Source organism: Saccostrea echinata, unplaced genomic scaffold (genome assembly GCF_033153115.1).
Source record: "Saccostrea echinata isolate AGI-Se365-2 ecotype Australia unplaced genomic scaffold, CSIRO_AGI_Sech_v1 ptg000046l, whole genome shotgun sequence".
NCBI classification, from domain to species: Eukaryota; Metazoa; Mollusca; class Bivalvia; order Ostreida; family Ostreidae; genus Saccostrea; species Saccostrea echinata.
In genome coordinates this window covers 6,863,018-6,874,648 of record NW_026889795.1, presented here as the reverse complement: position 1 = coordinate 6,874,648, position 11,631 = coordinate 6,863,018, and the positions used below count along the sequence as shown (strand labels likewise).

Genomic DNA, 11,631 nt, shown 5'->3' with positions numbered 1-11,631 from the left:
AAACATAAGATCACGGCAATAAAAGCCCATCATTTTATAGCATTCATTTCCTGTTAAGTTTATTTGACTGCAGGGTCTTTGCTCAATAAAACTGTCGATTCTCTCTAAATGCTCTTTAATGTTTATTTTATTTACTTGGATGTCAGCCATGTTTCTGTCACGTGTCAAGTTTTACAGTGTGTTTGAAAACAATGTGTGTGTGGTTTGTAAATAACGTGTCATTTGGCGAGTACTAATGCTAATACTGATATCATAATTAGCTAATTTTTCTCTCACTTTATATGTTTAAGTTCACATGCAATTCTTTCAGGGTTTATAGAATAAATGTAAATGCATGCATGGCCGTAGGATCGGGGGGGGGGGGGGGGGGCTTGCACCCACCCCACTCCTAATTGCAAATATATTATAGTACCGTATACTAAAGAAAAAAAAGTTGCTTTATTGACCCCCCTTTGAAATTACTTCCTATACAGGCATGAAGTGTAAATGTTATCGACTTTATTGTTTTTAAATTGGCGATTCCTTCAAGGGTGGGAGGAAAAATTTTGTATTCATGCTGTACCTAACGATATTGTCACGCCATATCTACCTTAAGCTTCACAGAAATGCTGAATTAAATTAGATGCCTGCTCTGAATAAGAAAGCAGCTAAAATAATACCACATGGATAATGAATAAAATCGATTATACGGAAGAATAAAATTCCTTCTAATTTAGCAATATACGAGAAACCACAAACTGTCCGTTTCCCCCCCCCCCCTGCTTTCTTCTTATTTTCAGTATAATTCCATAAGATTGGATCAAACAAAGCTCTGTAGTGTATGAAATTGCCTTGAATTGAAGAAGCGACATTTATAAATTTCTTTACAAGAACAAGGAGTTAAGACGATAAGGCCAGGAGCGAGTATTCGAGGTCACAAAGGAGCGACATTGCACCCTCACTCTGTCATCCTCGCGTTTTCACTACCATTTTTGTTTTAAAAAAATCGCCTTTCCTCCTTCGAGTTGACGTTCTCGCTTAGTCGTCCTCTCTCCTCTTTGCCTTCGCATTTTCATTCGACTCATTGATTGCCCATGTTCTCACAGGGAATGGCCCAGCATACCGCGTATATCGACTCTTATAATGTCCGAGTTGAGAAAAAAATATTTATATATATGTATGTGCAAAGTTATAGCAATATACTGGGCTGAGACGTCGGGTGAAGGTCGATTTAAGATTTTTTTTTTTTTTTTGGGGGGGGGGGGGGGAGTGCCGTCAGTCGTATAACTGCACCTGGCCGTACCGACAAATTGAATACCATGCGTTAGCACGGTATGATAATTTGTCGGCACGGACAGGTGCTGTTATACGACCGACGTCGTCCAAAATAAGAATTCCATGCTTATATTTACATTCTCTATAATTTTTCTCTCATCATAAATGTTAATTTCATTCAATTTTATTATAAATTTAGCGCTTTTTAGAACTGGTATGGTTAAAAGAGGTAAGAGACGTTGTGACGTGGAAAGTTAAATAATGCAAATGAATATTTCGAGGGAAAAAATGAATCAATTTTAATGTACGATTGCGATATTTTTACAACTATTTAATAGCGATTCTCTGTAACCACTTGAACTTCTTTGCCACGCATGGTCACCGATTTTGATGAAACTTTGCCCATTATTACAACTTGACACCTGAAACATATATCAAATAAAATTTCGTTGCTATGTGTCTTGGTTGCCATGGTAACAGCCAGAAAAGTTGAAAAAATTGAGATTTTCAGCTACTTTAAATCTTTATTAAGCCTTAATAAAGACTAAGAAAAACAAACAAACCATTCTCCCAAAAACATGACACCTTGTTGTCACTTATGCTATAAAGAAACTATTTAGAATTTATCTCTAAGTAAGTGGTAACCATGGGTACATTTGGAATACATTTTAGATGCTGAAAAATGCTGAAAACGCTCTATAGTCACAAATGATAGATGTTACATGATCAAACTCAATCAACAACGTAAGAAAAACAATGAAAAATATTTGACCTCATGTAATTAGGTATTGGCAATATTATTCTAAAAATAACTTTCATGGTTGCCATGGTAACACAGTGTCACCATGCAAAATCTGTTGCTATGATTGGGTTAATGCTACTATTGTAAGGAAAAACAATAAAATTCATGACTGGCACATATACATCCTTAGGACCTTGCAACATCGACAACGTAAGAAAAATTGAGATTAATTGTTACTTTGCAGTGTAACCATGGAAACAACGTACTAGTTGTTTAAAGTGATATTTTTTTTGCTGCTTTAGGAATTTACTAACCTTTTAATCAAGAAAAATATTATTTGAATCACCTTGAATAGTACTTGTCTCGTAGAACTAAAGTTGAATATCATTTATTGATAAAGGTTGTTGAAAAATACAACACTGTTGCTATGGTTACCAAGAAAAGAAAATGTTCGATTTTGTTAATTTTTTGTCAATATTAGACCCTATGTGCCAGCTTTTTGCATCCAGTTAGAGATTGGGTGATTGTATTACTTTTGAATACTTTGTTTCCATAGTAACGTATGTTATAGATGATTTACCAAACATGTTTATCTTGCATTTAAGACACCAGGCCTTCAACTTTCAGAAACACTCATTGCCACTTGTTTGCTTTGCTGCAAACGTTAACTGTGGGACTCTGAAGATGTTGAAAAATGCCATTTTTCAAACTTTAGGACATGTTGCTATGGTAACCATGACACATAGCAACCAATTTTTGCCTGATTTGAGTTTACGGTATCAAAGACTTTTATCTTAGAGAGTTTGGAGAAATTCTGAGACTATGCGTGCCACAGCTCCTATATAAAAGTTCCAGTCATTACAGAGAATGGCTCTTAATACGGTAATTGTTTTTAATTAAATTGAGCGAAAACAATATGCATTTTGGTGATCCTAGTGCATTGAAATCGTATATAATTCCTATTGTGTATTCTACCGCGACGTGACAAAGTTTCGCGTGTGTTAAAGGGGGTTGAATGTTGTAGATTTCCTAAAGAAAATTACTCTGAATGTAAATATATTGTTTTGGATACAGTAATTGTGCTTCCCTTTGCTCTAGGGTCAAATTTTTTTTCAAAGAAAGCTTCCTAGATACTATAAAGTGGACATCACGCATGGGAGTAATTTACATTAAACATGGGAGTAATCAACACTTGATATGGGAATAATTTATATTTGACATGGGAGTAATCAACACAGGACATGGGAGTAATCAACACTTGACATGGGAGTAATCAACACTTGACATATAAGTAATCAACACTTGACATAGGAGTAATCAACACTTGACATGGGAGTAATCAACACTTGACATAGGAGTTATCAACACTTGACATAGGAGTAATCAACACTTGACGTAGGAGTAATCAACACTTAACATAGGGGTAATCAACACTTGACATGGGAGTAATCAACCCTTGACATAGGAGTAATCAACACATGACATGGGAGTAATCAACACATGACATGGGAGTAATCAACACAAGAAATGGGAGTAATCAACACTTGACATAGGACTAATCAACACTTGAAAAATAAGTAATCAACACTTGACATGGGAGTAATCAACACTTGACATAGGAATAATTAAAATATGACATGGGAGTAAATTACATTTGACATGGGAGTAATCAACACCTGACATATAAGTAATCAACACTTGACATGGGAGTTATCAACACTTGACATAGGAGTTATCAACACTTGACATGGGAGTACTCAACACTTGACATTGGAATAATCAACACAAGACATGGGAGTAATCAACACTTGACGTCGGAGTTATCAACACATGACATGGGACTAATCAACATTTGACATAGGAATAAAAAACATATGACATGGGAGTAATTCACACTTGACATGGGAGTAATCAACACCTGACATATAAGTAATCAACACTTGACATGGGAGTAATCAACACTTGACATAGGAGTTATCAACACTTGGCATGGGAGTAATCAACACTTGACATGGGAATAATCAACACAAGACATGGGAGTAATCAACACTTGACATAGGAGTAATCAACACATGATATGGGAGTAATCAACATTTGACATAGGAGTAATCAACATATGACATGGGAGTAATTTACACTTGACATGGGAGTAATCAACACCTGACATATAAGTAATCAACACTTGACGTGGGAGTTATCAACACATGATATGGGAATAATATACATTTAACATGGGAGTTATCAACACATGACATGGGAGTAATCAACAATTGACGTGGGAAATATCAACACATGATATGGGAATAATATACATTTAACATGGGAGTAATCAACTCTTGACATGGGAGTAATTTACATTTGACGGAGTAATCAACACATGATATGGGAGTAATGAACATATGACTTGAGTTATCAACACTTGACTTGCGGTCAGTCAACACTTGACGTGGGGTCAGTTCACTTAGTCGATATGCTTTCTCTAAGTTTTATATATCTAGGGATTCCACAAACCAAAAGGTTACATTTGTTTTATTACTTTTTTATTGCTAATTAAGGAATTAACTTAATGGCTACACAAGTTAGTTTGTATTACGTGAATTGGGGCAGTTTACGTTTTATAAATTGCAAAGCATGTAACAGAAGAATAACTTGGGGAGCTTTTGAATTTATTCCTTGTAATTTGATTTTTTATCATCAAGTTTAAAAAATAAGACAATTTTCTTTCCAAAATGTGTTCAAATTGTTCAACATTTAAATGTAACCTCAAGCGGATTAATGCGTTTTTGCCGTAAATAATTGTGACGTAGGCAAACAGGTTATACGATATAAACAAATTTTTCTATCCAATCAAATTGCGCATTACAGCTAGAATGAAAATTTTGAAAAATATCTTTAAAATTCATTTTCCTAAAAAGCAGTAGTTTCTCAAACAAGCCTTAGGCATTGTTACGTCACACTCATTACGAAGTCACAATTTCAAAAAAGCATCTGCTGTATCTGTTTTTACAAACATCCAGTTTATAATGACTATATTATCAAGTTACAAAGATTGTTTCAAGTTTTAGAAACACCAGGCTCCAGGGCCATAAAAATTAGAGAGCTCACTTTTGATCCAGTCTCACTTTTACAGGAATTAAAATGGAAAAGTGAGACTGAGATCAAAGTTAGCTTATCTTAAAAGTTTTATAGCACTGGAGCCAGGTCTATAAATCTTTTTTATAAGCTTAAAATAGAAACATCCAGTTTATATTGTGCTTTATACTTAAGCGTGATCTAGTTTTATCCAATCAGATAGCTGGGATCGAAAGTGAAAATTATATTTCAGTTTATTTTTATCACGAAGTCCATAAAATGATATGGAGTCTTGTTCGGGTCATCATAACGATATACTGGAGACATTCGTAACACACTGTAACACAGATATATAATTTCTTTTTTAATTGTTCTTGGAAATCTTTCGTTGTGTCATTTCCTTCGTGTATTATTATATTAAAACTCATTATTATTGTAAATTTGATTTCTTATCAAGAAGAGCTTGAAAGATTAAGCATCTGCTGCTGGTACCATCAACGATCATTGGCGGATCAAGCTTGCTTAGCGTTGAAGATTTACAGGTATTTTCAACTCACTGGCTAAAGAATAACTTTGTGAAACTGAATTTAATTGTGGATGTAAAACGTTACATTAATCAAGACAAAGTCTACGGTTCGAATGGCAAGTCAAATCATAAAAAAGATACACTATAATGATGCCTTTCACTGTAAGAGCTTGGCAAACCCCTTCACATTGCTGGATCCGCCACTGACTGAGAACGCATCGACTTTTAATGCAAGTATTTCATGACCTTGACCTTTACACTATCGTATCCACAGACAAAGAGTAAATCATCTTGATCAATGCAAACACCGGTAGGCATCTCTGACATATACTCACTGACAAAGAAATCAAAACAACGTAAGAAATATCCATTTTCGTCAATAAGATGCAACTTCCGTGTTATCCAATCAGCAATGACAAGATTTGATTGACTGTCAGCAGCAACGCCATGTGGATCGAATCCTTTAGCAATTGACGGATTTCCAGTATAGGAGAACCGGAACAAGCCAGTGTTGTCTACAACGATCACGGAAGCAAGTACAATGTCTGCTGCACACAAGTCGCCATTTGTATTTTCTGTGACGTAATAAGGATTTGTATATAAGGGGTTCCCATTGTTTGATTCGACTTCTTTGAGCACATTTCCTTTAATATCAAATACTGCGAGCTTTCCAACTTTTATTTTGTGTAAACCTAGGAGAATATTTCCAGACCCAGTACATGCTATTCCATGTACATTCCAATCACCAGTACTAAAAAGAATCTGAGTTCCATCCTTGTCCGTAACTTTGTTAACAGCATTATTGTTCCGTTCTGTATATATGATATTATTTCCAAAAATTGCCAGTCGTCGGGGCCACAAATCTGCAAGGATGCTGTCTGTTGCCAGATTTTGTCTGAAATCGTGTTTAGAAATGTGGCGACTGAGTGTGCTACAAACATAAAAATAGCTGTCTCCTTGTCGTGTTATATCCAGCATATTGTTATAGGGGCATGTGATAACGGCAAGAATTTCCGGTTCGTCCATTACTGATTTTTGTCCTCGGAACTTGTGATAATGAATGAATCTATGAGCTTCCGGGGTCTTATTTTGTAGATGACCGCCCACACAATTTTCACAAAGTTTAATATTACAAGGTTTACATAGAAATTGAACGTTATTTGTACAGAGTTGGCACTGTACAAAATGCTGAGCCATTTGGTGTTCTTTACTCATTGTGTTGGTAAATTTGACTCCCTGAAATAATAAAACAAAATGTTCAGCACTATACACATTCTCACCTCTCAATATACACATTCTCACCCTCGCCCTTCGCCTCCCTGCTTAAGGAATCACTGTCTAGTTTGTTGGGTATTCCAGGGCATCAACGATAGTTGGAAACATGGGATAATTTGCATAAAATTATCCCACGTTTCCAGCTGTCGTTGATGTCTCTGGCATACCCAACAAACTAGACAATAATTCTTTATATTTACATTTATTATATTTTGAAATAAAAATGTAAACATAAATAAGAAAAATGCTGTCTAATAGATTAAAAATACACAATGCATTCAATGTTTCCATAGTCCCCGCCAACTGACGTCAGACAGAAAGTCAACCTGACCGCGAGAGACTGACAAGTATAGTTCACTTGGCGAAATTTACATTTACATTTAGTTGTTATTATCGAGAAATCAACACACCTAATTTTAAAAGAGTTTTTGCAGAGACAACAGTTTGAAATGTAAAAAATAATTTTATTTCGCACGATTTCCATTCGGGTTGACAGTCATTTTGGTCATTGGAAGTTCGATTCCTTCACATCGTGTTTTGTTTGTTTCTTTGTTTTTCCACCATAATCATTGTTTAATGTATTTAAGTCAATTCGGTGCCTTTTTTAATTAAGGAATACTACATTTTAAAACAGAAACACCAGCTATATGAACACCTTAAATATACTAATATTATATATACGTAATATAATATACATTTAAAAATATTACTTATATATATATTACTTAATATATAAATATATTTAGTAGATTTATGTATGCGCCGCGTTATACATGTAATTTTCACAAAAAAGTTATATGACCTTTCTACGACTCCATACATGCTTTGTCGTACTCGTACTTCCGTAAGACTATACTGTTGTATTGTTTGTATTTCAGCACGTCTTGTGAATTGACCCTGTTTTTCTTTGCCACACTCTCTGATTCAGCTAGATATTTAAGTGTGATGCGGAATATTTAGTTAATCTAATGATTGAACTTATGAGACAACAAATATCCTTGGAAATCCTTATCCCACTTTTATGAATAGATCTAGTATTAAATATTTTAATCACACAATATGAGAACTGATGGCGGTTTCAAGAAGGGGGCAAATTCTCAAATAAAATCTGACAAGCAAAAAAAAAAAAAAAAACCTAATTAACCGGTGGAGGGGGGGGGGGGAACCACCATCTAAAGGAAAATTTACCATAGCAAAATACTATACTCAGAAAAAGTGGGGACCCCCGCGTTCTACGGGCCTGTAATACGTTCATATAGTACATGTAGAGTGTATGTAATAAAATTGATATTTTTGCCTGGGGTCATTTTGACATTTTCACCGAATGTATTTATAGACCAAATTAATCCGCTCTTTTACATAATATTATCTGAGTGCATTTGTGTCGTTTGAAAAATAAGTCAGCTCTAAGATTTTCGCTCTTGTGGGTGACGAAAAAGGGGAAAAAAGAACAGAATTTTTTTTTTTACATTTGCTAAAGGTTGTTGCCTTCCTCAACATACCTCTGCACCCCCTCCGCACGCCTTAAACATTAATCAAGGTATGTAATTTTTTTTCTGGAACACAAACAGAAGATTAATTGAAAAGGACACTACAGATGATACTTTTGGACATGTCCTCTGCGTTTCGTTGACAAGCGACCTTGTCGACGTTCTTGAAGATATAACCCGGAGTAAAGGTCCAGGTCACAGCGGCCAAGCATTTGATCCAGGATTGCATGTATGGATTCATTCCACTCAAAGCTTTCAATATCATAACCCATGCAGCAATAATCAAAAGATATCCTGATTTAAAAGCACGAGTTTAGTGATAAAATCCAGTACGGATTAATAGTGTTCAGTGATAGATTGAATGTCTATGGTATTTATCGGATGCTAACCTGCCCCCTGCTTAATTAATTAGAAAGCACGTGTCGATCTTGGCATTAATCTGGCGTTTGAAAACGATCGTGTACTCACCTTAGTGTACTGGTCAGGGGGCACCTGTTTCTGGCCATGGCATGTCATTCGTAGAAGGTAAAATGTCGAATTGGTTATTCTGAATTGATCTAAATCATGTTCATTGTAGAAGCTTTATAATTAATGGGTAGCGAATGACTTGACCTATATGTTATTTATAGTAACAGCAAGTTGATAGAATTGTGTCATGTGTCACAATCAGACATTTATTTTGAGGATTTCAGGAAACGTAGAATTAATTGGAGTGATTGAAAAAATCGGTCAATTCTCCCACTCTTTTATTATCTGGCTTGTATATCGGGGCCCATATATAATAATACCTTCTTTATAAAGTTTGCTTTTGAATTTTGAATTACACAGCAGTTGAATTAATATTCAAGGGCAGATCCAGGAATTTGGGTTAAAAGGGCGTGGAATTTTTTTCAGAGGCCGGGGCAGCCTTTTGGCCCCAGTATTTCCAGTGTAAAACCTTTTGGAGGGGACCAGGGAGTGAAGGTTTTAAACAATAACCGATTTATTTACCGACTCCACAAAAATAATAGGGATTTTTATGAGGCGCCGTTTTGGTATTTACTGCCAAAAAGTGATATCACCTATTCGAATAGGTGATATCACCTATTCAGAAGCTGAATAGGTGATATCACTTATTCGAATAGGTGATATCACCAATTGAATAGGTGATATCACCTATTCGAATAGGTGATATCACTTTTTGGCAGTAAATACCAAAACGACGCCTCATAGATTTTAATAATCCGCCTTAATTTGATCTCGTGACACTATATTTAGAAAATCAACAATAATGGCGAACAATGAGAACGAGGGGTAGACCAGCTAACAAGCAGATTTAGAGAGAAAAGCGAGGAAGAGATAGGCAGATATGGAGAGAAGTTAAAAGAGAAAATTATGTTATATTAACAATATTATGTACATTTAAACTTCTTCTTCCATTATGACTTTAATGCTGTATTTTCCCGCAGTGGCGGATCTTATTAATATTCAACACAATTACAGCAAACTTAAAGTCAATTTAACTATAAAAACGTGAGGTTATCCGAGTTCAAAATTGGTGAAAACTTTAATGTTAAAGTACATAACATATAACATGTATATATACACTCAATTTCGAATTATTATTTTTTTTAGTTCAGATAGTATACGCCATCCGCTTTAACCTTAAAATTTACCTTTAATATCTGTTTTTACACTCACTCCTACAAACATATTTTGGTCAATGATCAAATTATGCCAACTTTCTTATCAGAATATTTCCTTCTCGTCAAATTTACGTACTTAGTACTTGCTCGTCATTTATCTGGGATTTGAGCCCATCTATACTGAAATTTCTTTGATTTACAAATGTAAGGTACCCCCTTTTTTATCGTGTGTGATGACGCCTCTTACCTCAATGTATAACTTGTCGTTTTTATAGCAGGTTTGCAAATAACTAGGATTTCTGAGATAGAATGACTTTCCTATGCAAATGACGGAGACAATAAAAAAAAAAAGTATATACATGTAGGCACGAAAATTATTTTGATTGTCTTCAAATTTCTTTTAACAATGTAAAAACTATCGTGCAAAAAAGTTAAAATTTTTATAAGCATCATTTAATTCGGACTTTTTCATAATTATTTTGATCTCAATTATGATATCTTATTAATGTTAAAAAATAAATAAAAATTCAAACTTAATCAAATTAACTTTAATTAAAATCTCTCTCTCTCTCTCTCATGAAAATAATACACGTTCCTCCTTTTTCTTTGGCAGTCATTTTTCCAAGCGTGCTTTTCATGAAACATTTTAGCGTTCACCTTTAGCATATAGTGTCTTTCTGACATATTTTCTATTTATCAATAAAAATCTGCATATATTATGACTACTAGTCACAATGCACATTTTTATTGATAAATAGAAAAATATGTCAGAAAGATAATAGTTTCAAACCTCGCTTTTATTTACACAGGGCACCGGGTCAAATATTGACCTGTGCAGCCATTCGCTGTAGGGAAAAAACATAGACACTAAATAAACTACAGTTATGACGAACAGGATGCTTTTCAATAGGAAAGGAAGAATCTTTAAGTAATTGCAGTTATGTAGAAAAATATTGTTGATTGTAATCAATTATTGCATTGAATACAAGGAAATCAGGCTTTGATGCGAGTTGGCCATCCCCGTTCGATTTCCGATCGCCTCGTATTGAGTGTGTAATCTCCACGATTGGCTGTCTTGATGTTATGAGCGTTTCTTCGTTTCTTCTATTCATCCAGTCTAAGAAAAGTTAATTAATTTGGTTAAGCGGAAATATTTTAAGACCGGGCTTGAGTTGGTTCCTGACATGTTTTCAAATTTCGTTAACGTTAGGCAGAGCGTGTTTAATGATTTGCAAATTTATAAGAATGTTCTCTTTCTATCGTTCCCGTGAAGAGAAAAACTTTTACTTTTATTTTTCACCAAGAAGACTCATTCTGGAATTATATAATTATTATATAGACCTATAAATATGCATAGAAATTAGAAATGACATAAGTAAATGAACTACTATATATATAAGATAACAAAAGAATAAAAAAAAAAAAAAAGCATTCACAAAATTCCAAAAAATTTTCAAAAAGAAAAATATTTAAACGGCGAAAATCAAAGACATATAAACATTTTAACTTGGAGTATAGTTTTGTGATACAATGAATTTTATTCTTTGGCCTGTACGTATAGTCGGCAGAAATAGCCAGAATGGTAGAACATCTTATGTATTGCGCATGCCTAACCAATAAAGAACACCCACATTTCCAGATCTGATG

The 11,631-nt window shown here is 34.5% G+C and overlaps 2 protein-coding genes across 2 annotated transcripts in view; one reads left to right on the top strand and one right to left on the bottom strand.

Moving 5' to 3' along the window:
* The window catches only part of LOC133202280 (endoglucanase-like), an 87,529-nt gene that overhangs the window by 44,784 nt on the left and 31,114 nt on the right, over window positions 1-11,631 (top strand). The window lies entirely within an intron of this gene.
* Window positions 5,372-6,831, bottom strand: LOC133201884 (tripartite motif-containing protein 2-like). Its single transcript, XM_061337677.1, has one exon. The coding sequence runs from the start codon at window positions 6,807-6,809 to the stop codon at window positions 5,820-5,822; it is 990 nt and encodes a 329-aa protein (XP_061193661.1). The 5' UTR covers window positions 6,810-6,831; the 3' UTR covers window positions 5,372-5,819.